Source organism: Dermacentor silvarum, chromosome 7 (assembly GCF_013339745.2).
Source record: "Dermacentor silvarum isolate Dsil-2018 chromosome 7, BIME_Dsil_1.4, whole genome shotgun sequence".
NCBI classification, from domain to species: Eukaryota; Metazoa; Arthropoda; class Arachnida; order Ixodida; family Ixodidae; genus Dermacentor; species Dermacentor silvarum.
In genome coordinates, this window is record NC_051160.1 from 42510503 (window position 1) to 42530549 (window position 20047).

The 20047-nt window shown below is 45.6% G+C and overlaps 1 protein-coding gene across 1 annotated transcript in view; it reads left to right on the forward strand.

The window, feature by feature from the left end:
* The window catches only part of LOC119457949 (uncharacterized), a 72255-nt gene extending 52280 nt beyond the window's left edge, over positions 1–19975 (forward strand). Inside the window, exons 15-21 of the mRNA XM_037719727.2 lie at positions 3868–4128; positions 10223–10525; positions 11045–11228; positions 13055–13171; positions 18968–19098; positions 19653–19737; positions 19864–19975. Coding sequence (XP_037575655.1) covers positions 3868–4128; positions 10223–10525; positions 11045–11228; positions 13055–13171; positions 18968–19098; positions 19653–19737; positions 19864–19975 — 1193 coding nt within the window. The remainder of the gene's footprint in view (positions 1–3867; positions 4129–10222; positions 10526–11044; positions 11229–13054; positions 13172–18967; positions 19099–19652; positions 19738–19863) is intronic.
* The last annotated feature ends 72 nt before the right edge of the window (positions 19976–20047 follow it).

The following is a 20047-nucleotide window of genomic DNA, read 5'->3' on the forward strand; positions in this document are numbered from 1 at the left end:
TTTCTTTTGATGGTTGTGCAGTGCCTGGCTTGTGCAACCATGATCGCTTATTGCAAACTTTGATCACTTGTTGCAACATTACGGTCGCTTGTTGCAATAGATTGATCGCTTTTTGAAATTTACCAGTTGCTTGTGGTAACATGCGGGAGCTAATATCCCTGTGCACTGTTAAATTAATGGGACCGCTGCGTTCTAACGCAGTGTAAGATGCTGGATGATTACAGAATGGCGACATATTCAATGGGGACATGATACATGGGAGTCAGTGGGATTAAGGTCGGGACTGTGAAAACGCAATGTCACAGCCGAGAAAATGCAGCAACGTGGAATGTATCAACGTGGGTTCCATTGTTTAACATTAATCTCGTTGGTATGTTTGATTCACATTGGTGACACGCAGAGGTCACATTACCAAGTTAGATTCAAAGCGACCAGTAGCAAATTATGATTTTGGTCAAAAAACAAACGTTTTGGGTTAGTCGCTTGATTTATCAGTCGTGTGACTGCGGTCGCAAACCTACTGAATCAGTCAGTGGCACAGGAGCAGAACATCTGTATACGCTGACGTTTATTTCATGTGGCGATGGCAGTACAAGCAGACGTGAATGGCATCAATCGCAAGCCCTGGTTGAAGTTGTTCTGTGGGGAGATGTGGCGACTGAAAGGTTGCACTTGCCGATGTGAACATCAGTCGCCGTGAGTCGCTCCTCGGTCACCATTTGGGGTCAGTCGTGCAACTTCTGTCAATCGCCAGTGTGAAAGCGCCCTTCCTGTCTTTTGTGATTTTCTAGTTTTCATGCTCACATAGAGAACATGGAAATTATGCCCATCAGGTGGCTCGGTGGCTGTGGCATTATAGTGCTGAGCAAGAGGTCGTGGGTTTGTTTCCCTGACATTGCAGCTGCATTCCAATTGGTGTGGAATGGAAAACAATGCTGATGTCTTGAATTTTTCATCTGCATTAGAGAACTCCAGACAACTGAAATCAATTCAGAGCCTTCCACTTCGGCATCTCTCATGGCTTCGGTGTTGCTTCGCAGTGTTGTTAAACACCCTCAATCAGTCATCAACTACCACATTCAGTTGGCTGTGTTTTTTTTTTAACAATTAATGTTATCTCGGGTGGAATTTTCTGGTGAGTATGTTTAATGTTTTGTTTGACATTGGTTGGTATCTTTTTTCTTTCTACCAAATGTTGAAAAAGAGTGTCCAACTTACATCCGTAGTTGGAGTGGAGGCTATGATGCAGTGGTGACACCCTTCTCGCATTCATGATATAGCAGTTCAGAGAAGGGATGCAGATGAGAAAAGAAGGGGTAACACAAGCTCTGTCTTTCAACTGAAGCTTTAATGAAAGCACGTGAGCAAATATATACAAAGCAGACTATGCTGAAATGAAAAACAAAACAGTCAAAACCATTAGAAGAAGCATGTATATAGACTCAAATGTGGGGTTAACTCTTTCCGTACTGCGCCCATTGGGCATCGGTAGCCCTCTATCGATGGTTTGAAACGCCGCTTTCAAGACCTTCCGTGCCGCTCACGGACATACTGCGCTATCGGACGTGAAAGAGGTGAACTATATTTTAGTTTTCTAAGCAGTTCGCTTTTTTCCCAGGCGGTGATTTTTAAACTCACTCCGAAGTTTCACGATCGTCAAAGCAGAACGCAAAAATGTCTGACTCTGGAAACGGCGCGTGCGCTTCGGGAGATCGCAGATATCGCAATTCCGCTGCCTCTGCGGCTGATCTTATCGATACATCGAATACAGTGCAGTCCACATATAACGATATATCGGTTCGAACAATGAGTCTAGCTAAGAGTAGCAACTTATGCATTAGGGCTATGAGGAAAAAAATCCAGATATAACAATATGTTATTCACCGCATATTGGATATAACAGTTAAAATTTTGCTTCTGGGCGGTGTTTTTCATGCAGAATAATTGTGAAAATTACGTTCCTACGTTGCCCTTAACCGAGACGGGGCGAAAAGTTTGCCTACGCGAGTTCGTATCTGCCGCCATTACCGCGCCCGCCCGCGCGCCGATTGCGAAAGCCACGGAGAGCATCGCAAGTTGGTGCAGCGTGCACAAGATGGCGCCAGCTGCATTGCGCCCGCGTCACCGGCGTTCGCGCGAGTAGGGGGCGGAAAAAAGGCGATAAGCGAGGGCAACGCCTCCTCTGGCGAGGGGCGCCTACGCTCCCTGCCACGCTCTCTCTCAACGAGTGCAGAATTGCACCGCGGTAGCAGCGGGAGGTGCGCCCCTTGAGACGAAACTGATTTTGCAAGACTTGAAGGAGTACGAGCTTGCGCAGTGCTGATATCGATGATTATGAACATCGGGAGTGCCAGGATCATGAAGGCTAGAAGCAGTGGCCATGCCGATCAAAGAAAAAGGCGGACTTTGTGCGCCAGGACGAAACCCCCATGGGTGAAACTAACATGGTGGAAGCTGCTGACATTAGAGAGTTTTAGATTAGGGGGCCCCAACGCTTGCATCCCTCTAATCTAAAACTCTATTAACGAACTTTGGGAGCACGTCGCTACTGACGATGTAATAGGTGGCGCTTCGATGGAGGAGCTTTTGAGTGCAAATAGTGCTGCCTCGTTCTGCGAAGAGATGTCCGACGGGGCGATCGTTGTCGCAACAGATGGCGGCATTGTGCGACGGAAGTGACGTCAGCAGCAGCAGTGACGATGAGATTGACAATGGCTCGTCTTTGACACCGACCCTGAGGTTCAACCAAAGTGCAACGTCGTCGATCGAGTTGCTCATTGAATTCATGCATGCTAAATTATAGCCACCAGTGTTCGTGCAGCAGATGGACGCGATGCACATGGCGGTTGTGAATCCGAAACTTCCGCGAAAGCAAGTGCAGATTTCTATTTCAACGTGCCTAACAATTGAGACACTATTTAGAGGTATAAATAAAAGTTTTATTTTTCACGGCCTACTTTCTACAACGTCGATTTTTTTTTTTGTAGGAAGTGGCAGTTTCGGTTTCGGGACTGCAAAGGTATATCGGCATTTTTTTTTTCGGCAGTCCAGATATAGCGATGATCGGTTATAACAATAGGATTTCTCGTTCTTCTCGATATCATTATAAGTGGACTACACTGTAGCAGCGAGACTAAAGACGCTGACTTTTCGTCAAACTTTGAGTCTGAAAGTGACGACGACGCAAACCAGCCCGAAATATCGGCGGCTGCAGCCCGGCACGCCCAACTGTAGTGCTTGCAGGTAAATTTTTATAGCGGAATACCTGTTCAATGAAAAATTTTTATTTTTTCGGAGATAGTGCCTAATAGATGGCAATACATTTTGTATATCTCATAATTTTCGTAACATTTTTTTCTTAGTAGATACAAGCGTGTCTTTACAAACTTTGTTCAGTTTTATCGTGCAATCTAGATTTTATCAATTTATATCTTTTTTTATGACATCTCGTTAATAAAGCTTTTATGAGTGAAAAGTGCATTCATTTTGCTTTCTTTTTATGTATTACAATAAATATTTAGTGCAGTAGTTCCTTCAGAAAAAAATATCTGCCGTAACATACAAAAAACACCTGTTTTCCCCATAGTAGGGAAAGAGTTAATAAGGACCATACAGATACAATCACTCATTCTTTGTTAGGTAAAGAGGACTGACTTACTATTACATTCATGCGTCTTGAAAGAAAGCACTCGTGTCCCTTCTTTTCTGCTCTGCTATATCATGAACGCATTCCAACTTACCCAGTTATCTACTCCTAGAATTGTCCTGCATCCCCCTGATTCATATGGCAGACAACATGCATGAGTAAAAAATCTGCATGCTGTTTCCGAGTATTTCCTTGAACCTTTCGTCTGGATGCCTGTACAGGGCCGCACCTGGTGACTGGAAGTGCCATGCCTTCATCAGCAACTACTGTGGTGCATCCGCCACAGCCTCTGCAGCAGCAGCAGCAACAACAGCAGGCTCAGCTGTCGCAGCCGCAGCCGACGGCGACGCACATAGGTGCCTTGTCACTGGGTGCTTCTCCGGCTCTCGGAGCTGCCACCACTCTGGGCTCGCCATCTCCCCTTGGGGCTGCCAGCCCTCTGGGTGCCAACTCCTTGGCATCAACTGTGGTGCCTACCATGGGTAAGAGAACCTGGCTTTCGTGTGCAAGTACGTTTAGTGCCATGCTCAGCCTGGTGCACACCGATTTTGATGACAATTATATTCAATAGCCTTGGTAAGGGAATGAGAATTCAGGCAATGCTACGGAAGCTAGAGAGATTTTTCACTCCTTGCATTTATGACCAAAAGATAGTGCGTCACATATGAAAGAAAAGTATGGGTAAGCGTCACATAATTCATTGTAAGATCAAGTCTCATACTTTTATGTCCCAAAAATATTACGTATTACATCGGAGGTACTGCACATCTGAGCTTATTTACCACTTAACAAGTGAAGTGGCATGTTTCTGCAACCAGCTACCACAGTGCACCACCTGCTCTCCTTACCAAAACATAGTGCATCACATACTGGAAGCACAAATGTGTGCATACAGGTTGTCCCAGCTAACGAGGGCCAAGCTATTTAAGCCACAAGATACAAGGATGGGACCAATGGTGATTTGTTAGCAGTCATTGGTAGCTGTTTTGTTAGTACTTACCCAGTGCAGCACAAGACAGTCACAGGAAACCTTTATCGTGAGAAGGAAATCTCCAGATGAATAAAAATTGGTTAGATTGCATGCAGAAGGCATTCTCAAGTCCTGAACAGTAGTTTACCATTGTCATTGAGGAAAAAAAGAAAAATGTACAATCAGTGCATTCTACCAGTAGTAACCCATAGGCTGAAACTTCGATGATAACAAGTAAACTTGAAAGCATGCAAAGGAGTGCACCACAAGTGAGGGCGGGGAAAATGATGTGCCTATGGTGAGAGATAGGCATTATGGGTAGTGTTGTGTTGTGTTGCGTTGCATTCTAGTCCACGGTGGTGCCACTAACACCACTAACGCTGTTTACCCCTCTAACAGAGGGCGCCACTGAAGTGGTTCCATTCCATTCGTGTATACCATGACAATAAACAGCGCCGGGCACTTAGTTCGTTGCCGGCCCAGCCGAAGGTCGCATCGTTCCTCTCATCTCGACATTATGGATTAGACTTAGCCAATGTGCGAAGTTGTTATTCTAGTTAAAATTAGCAGGGATAAGTGGAGCTGGGCAGGTTATGTGATGCATAGAAACGATAATTAATGGTCTGTTAAGAGTTTTGGAATTTGTGCCAAAGGAGTCAGTGAAGGGTGAATGAATTAGTAGGTTGAGACATGAGGTTAGAAAATCTGCAGGCTTATGAAGGAGTTGGCTGGCACTAGGAGGCCACTAGCAGATGTCATTATGCAATGGGCTGAAATAGGCTGTCGGAGTGGTACACCGCAAGCCTTAGGAGCCAGCATACATAGGTAAATTCAGTGCGTTTTTGGTAATGCAGCTGTGCAATTAAATGCACTTGAACGGTGTCTTAACAGAGTTGAAAGGGAAGCCAAAATTATTTTGTTATATGTTGTTGTTATACTTTGTTGCATCGACTCTTTCACTTTACTGCAGTACAGTGGAATCCCGTTGATACAATCTTCTTGGGAACCGGAAAATAAATCGTGAAAATCTTATCATCCAACGTACATCCAACCAAATCGTATTATTGGGAAAAGACAAAAAAACATATTATGCAGAATCGTATCAACGAGATTCCACTGTAATGCCCAATGTTGTGCACAACTTTAAACATGCAATGAAGACTATGGCTTTGCGGCCTGCCAAAACCGTTATACAGCTGTACGCAATAAAACCTTTGGTAAAACAACAGGAAAATGCTCTCTGGCTTGTGCAACATGCATCTTTTTAGCACCCTACACGACAGCCTTTACAATAGCCTCCTTCTGTTCCAATATGATGGTCTTTCACTTCCACTTCCCACTTGGCTTGCTCATGTTGTAGTGAAACTGGCAAAAAAGTGGCGCCCTTGAAGGGAACAGCTAGTTCGTCATGTTCGAGCAGCACATGGCATACAACACTGTGCGGCAACTATGCAGCTGGGGGGGTATTCTTGGGCGACCACCACGATTTTAATAGTTTCACGTTCGTGAGATTTCGTGAACCCGTCGAAGTATACAGCCACCAGAGCTTGGCACAGCGCCAGAAACACTATCCACCGTATATGCAGGTGCATTCAGCCCATGAAAGTGAAACGATCTGATCCGCCTCTCTCTTGTGGCCCCGTGGCTCTGCTGTGTGAGCGCACCAGATTGGCTTGGCCTGCACATGTCGGTTTCACGTGTTCTCGGCGGTCACGCATATCTGCGTCAGCCACCGTGGCTTGCCGCAGTGGGAGACAGAGAAGAGAAGACACTAGTTTTTAGCACGCTGCACCCAAGGATCATCGTCAGTATGTGGCGTGGTGTAGCTAGGTGGGGTCTTCAAGATAGTCATCTTGGAGGGTGCGCTTAGCTTCGCCTGCTACATGCCACAGCGAGAGAGAGGTGCAATAAGATAAGAGTGAAGTGCTGCATGTGTACGGCCACGGTATGAGCGGCTATGCGCAGCAGTGAGAAATACTAGTGTCGCACGACGACGTATTCGAAATGGGAATTTTGAACTGCCATGCCAAACGAGGGCGGAACCCAGTGGAAAGCAATTTGCTTGGTGCGCAACGTTCACTATTTTTGGATTCGGAGACGAATATAGTTCGTTATATCCATTGGCAGAACAACATTACTTTGTTAAAATCTGGTTTTAAATAGAGTTTTAAATAGAGTCAACGACCGATTTTCCGGATGCCCGATTTTTCGGACATGCCCGATAATTTGGACGCCTTCACGGCACCGCCACGTACGCCATAGAGCAATGTATAAAAGAGTCTGAAATTTCGGATGTGGAAAACCTTCGCCGGTTCGATTTTCCGGACTTTTTGCCATGACCGCAGGTCCGAAACGGCATTAATTGAAGCCACCACGGTCGCCATTTTGATTATCTCGCCTCCTCGAACTGGTACTCTCGCACGCAGATCCGCTGGTAGCCGTAGCTGCCTCCTTGGCAACGCTAGGCCTAGATACTTCGACATTCGCTACCGAGCTTCTTTCTGTTCGGTGCCATGTTTTTCATTTAAATAATACGCCGCTGTTAGCAATTGCGCTGACTCCGCCTTTGCAATCCTCACCATTGTCTTGGAAAGTTGAAAAGCACAGTGCATTGCATAATGCCAGTTCCCGAAAGTCAGATTCGCATCAATACAGCAGTGTTACGTAGTGAAGCATACGCAAAGTTTTGCGGTGAAGCATATTTGGAGTGGGAAGGGCCATTTGTCAGGGTGCACGGTGTGTATTTCTTAATTATACACGTGTGCACCCGCCGCCTCATAGCACAATACGAACTACGATACGCCTAATAAGTGTACTGGCAGGCCTCCATAGTTATTTTGGATGTGCCTGGGGCAATTTGAGCCCTTGGGGCAATAAAAAACATGCATTCATATTTTCTTTCCAGATTTTTTCGCGGCCCCTAGGTAGTCTGAAAAATTGGACGTTGACTATACACGGATCTCCATGGGGATTTCCAGAGGAATTGCATTTACAGTAAAACCTCGTTGATACGATCCCGTTAAATACGATTTCCCGGCGCCAACGTTTGCGATTGAAAATACAAAGAATGCCCCAATAGAGTTGCGCTTACTTTTTACAAGTTCGTACATTCCCAGAAAACAAGATTTTTCGGCAACAAAATTTAGTACATCGCCAAACAGCAATCGTATCATACGCTTTCCGGCCCATGCAAACAAGCAAATGCGTGATGCACGTGCGATCAAGAACAGTATATAGCCGCTTGCCACGGCAGCTTCACCGCAGTACTTGCCGCCCGTCTCACGTGAAAATGCCAGTGCGCACTCATTTTCTTATTCCGGTGCCAACAAATTACCTCTAGGTTCATCACACGCCGCATTCACAGCTATTGCCGCCAACCCTATTGTGATAAGTATCTTCACCTATCTTTTTACAGCGCATGTTGCTGTTGGAAGCGTACTGCACGCTTTTAATAGGCGATAACCCAAACGCACTGCCGTTCCCTGCTGCAGACTGTAATCATATACGTTTTCCGGCCGCGAGATGTCGTGTAAGCAAGAAAAGGCGCGAGGCGCAGTCAGTTTAAAATGGTAGCCGCCCGCCGCATCAGCTTCCCCGCAATACTCACCCACCCGTCGCATGTGAAAATGCCAGCGCACGCTCAGTTTCTTATTCCGGTACCCGCAATTCTCCTCCCAGGCTGTTGCACGCTGATTCACAGCTATCGCCGCCAAACCTATTGCGATGAGCATCTTCACCTATCTGTTTTACAGCGCGTGGGGCGTAGTGCCATTGGTAGCATACTGCACGCTTTTAGTAGGGGATAATCCAAACATGCCCCTATTCCCTGCTGAAGGCTGCATGGTGTGTGGGGTCTCAAACATGCTCTTAGGACAAAGGAACGACAACACAGTAGTGCAAACGATCAAAAGGGCATTTATTGCACCTTTCATACACTAATGTCTGCTAGCCGAATTACTACGCCGATGGGCACACGACAAATTGAGGAGGTCTAACTGACTGCGACCGGATAGCGAGCGAATATGTTTGCCCCATGCTGGAAACCAACGCCTAGTCGTTGGCGTGTACAGTCACACGAATGACGGCGCATTCAAATGATCGTGTTCGTCCCTTCCCGTGTCCCGCTCCGAAGTCTCGGGAGACGGTCTGGCAGAAAGCGTGTCGGAGGATGCGCGGTATGTCTACGCTGCTGGCCTGTCACCAGCCAAAGAGGCACCGCCTTCTCCCTTCTGCACCTGAGTAACCCCGCCGTTAAGTGGCGTTAGCAGCGCAACACTCGTGCCATCTCTCGTACTAGTCTTGCAACCACCCCAACCGCCGCCGGCACAAAGCCACGCTACGAAGCCGAATTACAGAAGACACAGGCCACGCGGGAAAAACAATGTCAGGGGACACGTGAAAGTCAAGCGTGCCCACATATGTGAGTGTCACATTTCGGTTTGGCTGCATTCAGCGTCGCTGTCTTTAAACACTGCGCAATAAGAAAACAACAAAACGTGTCTCAGCCACTGAAGCCCCACCAGCTTGACGCGCGTCAGCTTCTCATGTCCCATGCACAACGATTCGGGCAACGCTTCGCATTACGTAGATGTCAAATACAGTTGAGTCTGTCAAATTTTTTAGTTACTTCGGATCTTACGTTTTCTCAGTTAGTACGCTTTTCTCGTATTTTTTTCCAGAATGCATGAACGAGGTTCTACTGTACTTTATTATATCCATTATTTCGTTATACAGTCAGCGTGCGATTTTTCGGACTCCCTAGCGGCCGCGAAAACGTCCGAAAATTCGGGCAGTCCGAAAAAAAAACTGATGCATGCCTTTTACAGCCCCAAAGGGCTCTAATCGCCGCACGCACGTCCAAAATAGCTCTGAAGGTCTGTCAGTACACTTATTAGGTGTATCGGTGCTCTTACTGCGACAGGAGACGGTGGGTACACGCGTGTATAATTGAGGAATACATACTGTGCCCCGTGACGGTTGCCCCTTCTCATTCTCGGTATGCTTCACCGCGTAACACAACTGTACTAAGGCGAGGCTGACTTTCGGAACGCAGCATTGTGCAACGCTTCGTGCTTAACGAGCTTCAAAGCCATTTGCAAGGATTAGAAAGGTGGAGTCGGCGCCATTGCTAACAGTGGCGAATTGTTTCAGTGAAAACCACGTCACCAAACAGCAAGAAGCTTGGCAGCGAACGTCGAAGTAGCTAGGCCTAGCATTGCCACGGTGGTGGCTACAGCACAGCGGTTCTGCGTGCAAGAGTGCCGATTTGAGGAGGCGAGATAATCAAAATGGCGGCAGTGATGGCTACTATTATTGCCATTTTGGATGGCGAAGGCTTTTTGCGTCCGAAATTTGAGACATCCTTATACATTGACTCTATGGGTTACGTGGCAGTGCCGTGAAGGTGTCCGAAAATTCGGGCATCCGGAAAATCGGTCGTTCAATGTATCTGTCTCGTTATAATGAAGTTCAAGTGTACTTGTAAAGAAGTAGGACAGTGCTTGGACATGTGTGATACCTGTATGGTATCTGTGTGAGCTGACAAATATTATTTCAAAATTTTACCAATGCCTGAATGTCCATCCCACTACCTTGTTGTGTGATAGGGGCAGCAGCAGGTCAAGTTGTCAACGCAGTGCCACTTGGGACTGGTCAGGCCACGCCTTCTGCCGTTGCTGTTCCTCCGCCGCTGGCTAGCACACAACAGCCGTTGGGAGCAGCAGCTACTTTGGGCGTAGCCTCACCATTGAGCTCAGCAATGGGCTCCGGTCCCTTGGGGGCCACAACGGTGCGCGCACCACTCATGGTAGCAGTGGACTCAATGAGCAGCCGACAACAGCAGCAACATCAGCAGCAGCTAGTTTCCCACAGTGCTCTGCACGCGCAGCCAACAGGCTTCACGTCCACAGGTATGTACACTTGTATAGTATGTGCATACAGGGAATACAGTCAAACCTCAATATAACAAACATGGATACTATAATGAATTATCGGATATAATGAAGTAAATAAAAAAAATTGTCTTACTGCTATTACATTTCAACAGATATGCACGTAACGAATATGGCATATAGTAGTGAGGCTGTTTTCGTGCCACATGAGACTTCAGTATAACAAGTTTTTCTTCTGAGATAAGAAGGTTTGACTGTAATCCTCATCGTCATCCCAAATGCAGTTGCGCAGCCGCATTGGGAAGCTCTCAAGCTCTCAATCTCTAATAGCAATAGTAAACATTAATGACCTACTGTGCAGGCTTAGTGGTTGTGGCATTTTGTATGTTGGAACACAAAAACTGCAGTGGAGCAGAACAGGGAGCTGTGTAGTTCACCTGTTCACCTAAATAGGATGGGAACACATTTGGGACATCTCCTTATCTGAATACTGCTGAATATCGCATTGTGACTTTCTAAATTGTCATTTGTGTGCAGGTTTGACGGCGCATAGTAACTCCGGAAGCGATGGTGTGGTCACTTCTCAGCCATCTTCGGCACCTGCGCAGCCCTACAGCTGTGTGACACCATCAAATCTGCTTTCACCTACACACAGCTCAACACCACCGAATCACAACACTTCGCCCCGTCCTAGCATTTTGAGGAAGCGGACGTTTGAAAGGTAAGCCTTCCCTTCTTGCTGCTCACCTGGTGCCTGACTTGGGGCGGCTTCTAAATAGTGAGAATACCAGAATGTCAATTTTTTTTTTTTTTTCGAAAAATGAATCTGTTCCAACTAGGCCAACTCGCAGTTATGCTTCATGTCAAATGGTTTATCAACACACTGTTGCTGTCCTCAACAAAAGCTGCATAGTGAGCAAAAATATTACAATGCGTGTAACATATTCCACAGCATGTTTTGGCTACTAGCAGTATCTTCAAGCATATTTATGAAAATTTGTGGCAGGCTTTCATGTGAACCCTAGTAAAAGAGTTCATGTGGGATCAATTTATTTTTTGTGTAGTACAATTCACTGGAACACCAACTTAGTATCTCGGGACTGTTTATAGCTCAGGTGTTACATAAAGACCTCTGCAATAATATTGTTGCACCTCATGTTTACCATTATATGACTTCCCAATTCTCCACATCGAGCACTTTTTCCTTAAGAAGTGGGTGATACTTTAACATTATGTTGTTTTGAATACCTATTAGATGTTCCTTTAAAGAGTCGTCTGTAATGTACAATAGCCGGAACACCCTGTGCAAATAAAATAGTAGAAGTGTGCGAAGATTCAAATCAGTCCATATTCGATTCGATTCGATAGGCACCTTTGCTATACGAAAATTGCTGTTGCTGTTTTTCTTTTTTTTTCCCCATTTTTTTTTGAAGTCAGCTTTGTTGCAGTACAGTTGTGTTATGTGGCGAAGCAGACATACTGTATTGCAGTGAAGCCTATCAAAGGCAAGAAGGGAGCACTGTCATGAGGCCTCTGCTGGTGCTTATGGCTACCCGAAACTATCAGCTCAAGTACCCACACTGGGCTGCCTCTTCATGCATCTGGACAACACCAGCCGCCAGGTGGAAACACCTGTGTCTGCTGCTTATCTGGCTAAATGCTTAAAAACTCTGTTTATGAACTACAAATTTGACCAAGTAGCAAGCTTGGCAATGTTTTTAGACCCTCGTTCTACAGTAGTTGAGTACCACCAGGATGCTTCAACAGCAAACTGGATTAAAAACCTGGCTTTAGAGGAAGCAAGGACAATTTCAACACCAAGAACCCATATGTGTCCTCAAAAATGAAAGCTTCTGAAGAGGCTCCTTCCACGTAATCGGTGTTGAAAGACTTCGATCAGCAGCAATTTGCACTTGCTTGTGGCAGTGAAAGCACAGGCTGAAAGATATGTGCATGGTGAAATTTTGGGCCACAAAGAAGATCCATGGTGAGTGGTGGCGTAAGCACGGTGCCTGCTGTTGGATTGGCCTGCGAAGAGGCAACCTGCTGATACCAGACACTAGCGTGTCCAGTGAGCAGCTCTTTTCGGTGTCTGGAGGAATTGTGACATGCAGGAGGATGTCGCTGCTCCCTGAGCATGTTGAGCAGCTATCCTCCCTTCATGACCACATTAAATAACTGCAGTTATGATATTGTCAAGCAAAAGTGTTGTACTAAATAGTTTTGTTGACCACAAAGCATAATTTTCATTTTTGGTATTTGCTGTGCAGTAAACATGCTTTTTTTTTTTGTACTTCTGGTTGGTGAAAAATTGCATTTTTTCAATATTAGTATTCGCATTCGAAAAACATTCGAAAAATATTTGATTCGATTTTCACTTGGTTTTCATTATTTGAATTTGCTTTGAAGGTGAAAATTTATTATTCACACACCCCTATAAGATAGGCACTGTTGCCTGAAAACTGACATTTTGTTGTGAATCATCCCTCGTTGTTTTGGCTGTTCGCTGTTTCCATATATTATTTTACATTTCCGTTCTGCCTTTAGTGCCCACCTGAGTGTAAAGAAAAACCTCATGGCATCGCTTCCTGGATCGGAGCCTGCCAGTCCTCGTTCTGAAGCACCTGCATCACTTTCAACTACTTCTTCACCGAAACCTGCAAGGTATGTCCCTAGGATCTCCTTGTAGTTCATTTTGCAGAGCATATTATGTGAAATGTTGCAGAAATGTAGGAACACTGATGCTTCCTCTCTCTTCTGCTTACTGAAATGGTGGCAACAATGTGGGGCAGTATTCTTTGACAATCACTTTCAGGGATACTTTCACAAGATTTTGTGTAAGTAGCGCCAGACGCATTGGCATCTACAAGCGACAGCGCTCCTGGTACTGTGCTACAACAGCACGCTGGGCACCATGTCAAAAACATATTTTTTTAAATAGTATTCGTATAGCTCTAGGTAGAGTTAGTATATACCTGGTGGCTACTAACTTTCTAGCAATGAATGTATTTCAATAATTTTTGTTGTAGTATTCAATTAAAAATGAGCGTTGTTCCTTCTTTTTTTTTTTTGCATTTGCACGAAACACCAATTTTGGCCTTCGTGCAATCTTTCAGGAGTGACATCTCAGCCATCAGGGCACCTAGAGTCATAGTTTTTATTACAGCATGTAAGCCAATGCATAATGCACATGCAAGGGTAGGAGCAGATTTTCAAATTCTGGTTCTCAATTTTTTTTTCTTGGTTGTACATTAAATAATCATGATTGCTACGTATTGAACACAACACTTTAAACTGTTGTTCAGTTGTTAATACTTGTTATACCACAAAAGTATTCCTACCACTGTGAACCTTACGTTTCCTAGTATCGAGCTATGTGCCTAAGGCAATATTTTGGTGAGTACTATTGTTCCTGGAAACAATAGCAATTTATTTTTGAATAGCTTCAGAACTATTGGCATATTATAAAGATGATTGTATATTTCTAATAAGCCCCAAAAACTGCACAAGGTGGTTTAGTTCCATTACATTCGGCAAAGGAATCTTTAAAGAAGGCTTTTAAAACCCACTTCGCCCCTTAAAGGGGCCCTGAACTACCCCTCGGCCTTGGTGAAATAACATAATTTGCGGGTTGCATACGCTGCTGTGAACATCTCAGCCAAGTTTTGCTGTCGCACTCCACTTGCAAGTGGGGTGCAAAGTCATCTTTCTCTCACTCTTTCTTTACAACAGAAGCCATGATCCTCACTCTTTTCTGTGTGCTTTATTTTGTAATAAAGCACATTGGTCGCTGCGGGGTGCCGCCACGAGTCCACTGGCTAAGCGCACTGTGGCTCACTGAGGGCAACCACGTTTGGCGTACGTTTAGCGCGTCGTGGGCACCAAAATCTGAAGTCGTGGCGTCTACGTTAACATCCACAATGAAATCTTAACTGTGTGCCACGGTGACATTTCAAAGGCAGAGCGTTGTGGCAATGCCTCACTTTGCCGTAGTCTTCGCAGTGCTAGGCATTGAAGAAGGAACGGGAGCACAGCGGAGGCCATGTTTGATTGCCGATAACTCTGCTTCTGCGTAACGCATTGAAGTACTTTTTGCAGCGAGGTATTTCTGAAATAGCGTATTTTCACTTCGAACGCCTTTCTCGAGTTCGACAAAAAGTGGTTCAGGGCCCCTTTAAGAAGGCTGTCGCTCGTAGATGCCTCACCCAGCGCTGGTCGTCATGCAAAATCTTGCGGAAGTGGGAGTATCCGCGAGAGAGATCGGCCCAGATTATGCTCTGTGTAGTGGCGCACATAAACAAAGCAATAATTTGCAGCCAAGTCAGCTAGCAATTGCCGAAAAATAAGCGGACTGGTGCTAGGCCTATTCAGTGGTGCATATTTAATTTCCCACCAGTTCGAGCACATGCACTTCCTTTTGCCAAGTTCAAATTCTGGAAGACCAGCCTTAGACGAGGTACATAGAGAAGAACGACACAGATTTCGCGCAACTCTGCACCAGATGCATTGGCATAATTGACCTCCAGTATTTCTGGCGTAATTGGCCAAGCTCGCTATCTGCACACAGTGCCAGGAACACTGTCAGATTTGTACTTCAACAAGTCCTATGCAGAGTCTCGCGAGAAGGATAGTACAGTATCTATAATGGCGCATTTCGTTGGGTGAACAGGAGCACTCGAAAGCATCCCCAAAGTGCTCTCTCAAGAGTAACTGCATTCCAGTGGGCAAACAGTAGTAGGTGTGCTGTGATCCAGTGGCGCAGAACAGGAGCAGTTTGTCGACATTGAAGGCAGTCGAGAGCATTTTGAGCTGCTCTCGTGTGAGAAGCAGGGTGCAAAGGACGTCACGTGATGCACATGCATCATATCCTTTTATTTTGGTTGTGTTTCTATTGTTTTGGTTCAGTATGCGGCACCAATGGATAGCTGAGAAACGAAGTTGGCGTGATAATCACCGTGGGAATGCAAACAATCTGATTACGTGAAACACTGACACCCTCGCACCTGCTCTCAGAGTGCGTGCAATGTTTCGAAGAGGGACCAAGCAGCCGCACTCAGGTTGCGCTACTGCGCTGCTCCTCTCTGCTCTTTGTCTCCGCTCCTGTTCTGCTGATGGAGTGTGCCATCAAAGTGATAGCTCGAAAATACTGCCCCTATGTGCTTGGTATATGTTGCCAATGAAGCGCACGTGGCGATGAAAGCGCGCTGCTTTCCTTATGAAAGCTCATAAAAAGAAAAACTAATTCCAATCTGTGAAGATAAATTCTGCACCTCTAAATTTTCGCATCGCAGACTGGGGGGGCATGCTATACACTCAAACCTTGTTGTAATGAAGTTGTAGGGGGAGCCGAGATTACGTCATTATATCTGTTACGTTGTTATATTCATTATTGTCATTTCATGCAATACATGCCCAATGGGGTGCACAATTGTTAACATCGAAATAAGAAGACTGCTTTGTGGCCCGACGAACCGCTACACAGCCACACATGTGATGAAATTTGAATAAAACAACAAAAAATCTTTGACTTGCGCAACACCCGACTTGGCACCTGATGCGACAGCCTTTAGATAGCTGCCTTCTGTTCCATTGTGGTGGTATTTCACGTCCGCTTTCCACTTGGCTCATTGCACACACAACACAGCGCTGCGCTGTGTGATCTACGAGGCAAGCGAACTTCGCTGCGCCAGCTTGGCTTGGCCGGCTCGTGGCCTCCGAGATTGCACCAGTGCCAATGTGATCTCGGAGGCCACGGCGTGCCGCAGGGAGAAGTGAATTTTGTGGCCTGGGCCCCCGATATTGCGCCGGGGAGATCTCTGAGGCCAGGCCCAGCTGTGGCTGCCTGCACGGCGCGCTGTAAAGAAAGAGAGGAGTGAATTCTCGAATCTTTCACACCGCTGCGCAGCATAGCGTGACTCGTGCTGGCATGCACATGACCCCCGAGGTTGCACCGGGGAGATCTTCAAGGCCACGTCCAGCTGTGTGGTGCGCTGTGCAGTTAAAGGGAATGCACTAACCTTTTACACTGCCTCATGTCTCAAGCAGCCAGGCACGCTCAAGAGAGAGAGGTCAGTGGAGAAGTGCGATAGTGAGCTGCTGCTTGTGCGCAGGTGCGCAGCTATGCGCGGTGGCAAGAAAGACCAGTGTTGTTCAATGACATATTCAACACCGGAGTTTTGAACTGCCATGGCATGCCGAACCCCGTGGAAAGCGATTTACTTAGCCTGCAATGGTCTGGTATTTGGGAGACTAATCTAGTTCGTTATATCCATTGACTAGACAATTTCAGTTGGTTAAAACAAGGTTTTAAATACATTGATCTCTGTGGAGTCTTCAAGGGAAATTTCATTTACTTCGTTATATCCATTATTTCGTTATATCTCGTTTCGTTATAACAAGGTTTGAGTTTATTTTTCTTTTATGAATGGGCAGCACGTTACATATAGTGCACTTTTATTTTCTTGCTTAAGCCTGCGAAAATTGGGTGTGCATTAGGTTCGGGGGCACATTAGAATCGGTTACTTACGGTATAGTAAATATATATACAGTATAGACCACTTATAATGTAACCGTTTATAGTGCAAAACTGGCTACAACGTGGCCTTTTCTGACTCCCGATTACCCTACCATAGAACTCCATGTGTGCACATACCGCTTACAGTGCAGTCGGGTGAGACGAAATACCAGTTATAATGCCGCTTTCGCGGGAAAAATTCCGCCGACAAGGGCGGCAGCGAGCACGCTTCTCAACAAGGTGTGTGCTCCCGGCCAGCGTATGCATTATTCAATGCAATCAAACTCTCGTTAATTCGGACTTATTTGGCCGCACATCGGTTAATTTGGACAACTTTCGGAGCTCGGTGAGCGAGGAGCGCCGCAAATGTGCGACGCAAGAGAGCAAGAACGGCGCTAGCGTCCAACCGAAACGAAGCGGCAGAGTCCGCATCGCCACAGCCATCAGTTGAAATCGTACCTGAATGACAGCAACGCCGGAACGCTTCAAGCCTATTTGTGTCTTTAAACCCTGTATTTTTGCTTTTACCGCTGCGCATAACACCGCGTTGGCCACGGGCTTTCGTAAATGCGTAGTCGTTATCCACGATCGCGTCGATAGCGGCCGCGGTTTTCTCCGCAGCAGTTGCGGCGAACAGTAGTTTTGTTTTTACTCGGTATGCGCGTCCGCCGCATGCCTAAAAAACTGCGTAGTCGCCATCGATGATCGAATAGATAGCGACTGCGGTTTCGGCTGCAAGTGTTGCAGCGAATGGTCACGGTTTTTTTCCACAGCGGTTGCAGCAAACAGTTGTTTCTTTTTGACTCGGTGTAAAACTGTCAAGCCTGAAGAGCACCGGCTACATCGCGATTATGTTTTCGCCAGCTCACTGGCGAAAACGTAATCGCAATGTGTGCGCGATAGTACAAGGCGTGTCTACATGCTTGGTCTACATGTTTTGCATACGTGCAGGGCTTGAAAATCGTTGTTTTGGTTATAGTGCAGTACCGCTTATAGTGCAGATATTCGCGACTTCGGTGCCTTACGTTATAAGCTGTCTACTCTGTATATACCACTGAACGAATCTTGGTAAAGCCACATAGCTGGTAATTGTATAGTTTTTTTGTTAGCATCCTTTAAACTGCACCTGGTGGTGTTGCTATGATGCAAGTCCCAGGTTTTTCAGCTTGCCGCACGTGGGCTCGCGTCACCGCGCCAGATGAATTACAGAGACCAATCAGAGTATGTGGTAGTCCAAACATCTCAACAGCGAGAGGGCTTGTCGCGGCACCCTGCGGTGGCCACGTTATTTACACTAAACTACGTGGCCTCAGAGATTGCATGTGTGCACCATTGCAGTCTCGGAGGTCATGCCGAGGAGTTGTCTATTAGGTCATGTGTCACATCCGGCAAACGATAATGGCATTAATTCTTTTTTAGTTATCAAAGACTGCTATTTTTGCTAGCTTTTCATGACTTTCTGCTCATATTTCAAGTGTCAAATTTTGCACGGAGGCTCCTTTGTAATTATGGTATCTTAAGCTAGGCTTTTTATGCAGTCAAAGATTTTGTTGGAGTTGGCCTTTAATTTGTAGTTGACCTCTCTGTGTACAAATTTTCAGCATATATATTGGTGCACCCCGCCGGGGTGGCTCAGTCAGCTAAGGCGTTGCGCTGCTGAGCACGAGATCGCGGGATGAAATCGCGGCCGCGGCGGCCGCATTTCGATGGAGGCGAAATGCAAAAACGCCCGTGTGCTTGCGTTGTAGTGCACGTTAAAGAACCCCAGGTGGTCAAAATTAATCCGGAGCCCTCCACTACGGCGTGCCTCATAATCAGAACTGGTTTTGGCACGTAAAACCCCAGAAAGAAGAAGCATATATATTGGTGATGTTCTTTATTTTTCTGGCATTGCTCCACATGCTAAAGGCTCATTCTTTTTTCTTGGAAATGTGTTCTTTGTGCAGTGACATTCAGCAGGAAAGCAGCAATAGCAGTAGCACCGCAAGTGACCCACTTTTACCAGAGGCCTCCAAGTCATCGTCCTTGCCTATAGTCAATATCAAGCAAGAGCCTCCAGACACATGTGAAACACCTCGTGAGTATTGCATTAATTCATAGTGCGATTTCATTCCCTACTGTGACTTGTTTTCTAAATATCAGTTCATTTGACATTGATTTCAATTGTGATTCCTGTTGATGTGACGTATATCGGACTGTATATCAGACTGTATATCAGAACACAAAGTTAATTATAATAACACGAAATTCCAAGAAGATACTATTGAGCTAAGACACAAAATGAACCAACCAAAATTATATTAATAAGCTTTCCATGCATCTGCATTGTAAAATGCAATGAAATTACTTTTCCTAAGATCAGTTTTTTGGGGGCTGCCTAATTAATCAGATTTAGCAGTCCCTTGTGTTCAGAAACCTTGAATCTTTTGGTGACTATTCTGGAGCATCAGCAGCTTCATGCAAGAGTAAAGAAAAAAAGCTATTTTTTTGTCATTGTTATTGTTAAGCACTGGTGCATGGTTCCAGGGTTCCTGCTTTGGGTGACCACTTTGCACACAGCTTCCTAATAACAGCATCTCCTAATATTTTAATTGTAGGCCCGTAAGTAACATTATGCTTGCACTTTTCTAGCAAATGGAAATGCCTCGGTCCTGCCTGCCCATCAAAATTCTACAGTGGAGGCTTCGCCACGAAAGAAACCAAGAAAGCAGTTACTGTAAGTGGTATGGAGTTATCACTTTGTGAAACAGAAACTCTTGTCTACTCTCACAGTGTTCTGTTAAACATGAAAAACAACATGACAGTGAAAAAAAAATTCTTTTGTTTTCCTATTTTATCTCAGCTGTGCAAATGAGTTTTTGGACACCCATTCTACTGATGGAGATGATGACATTGAAAAGGAGAGTCGGGAAAATCTCAAGAAGGAATTCTCACGGGGAGGTGAGCATTCATGAGTTTGAAGTACTATCTGCCGCACTTGTTACTTGCATGTGGTCATGTAAACATGATATTTTTGTAGTCTGAAT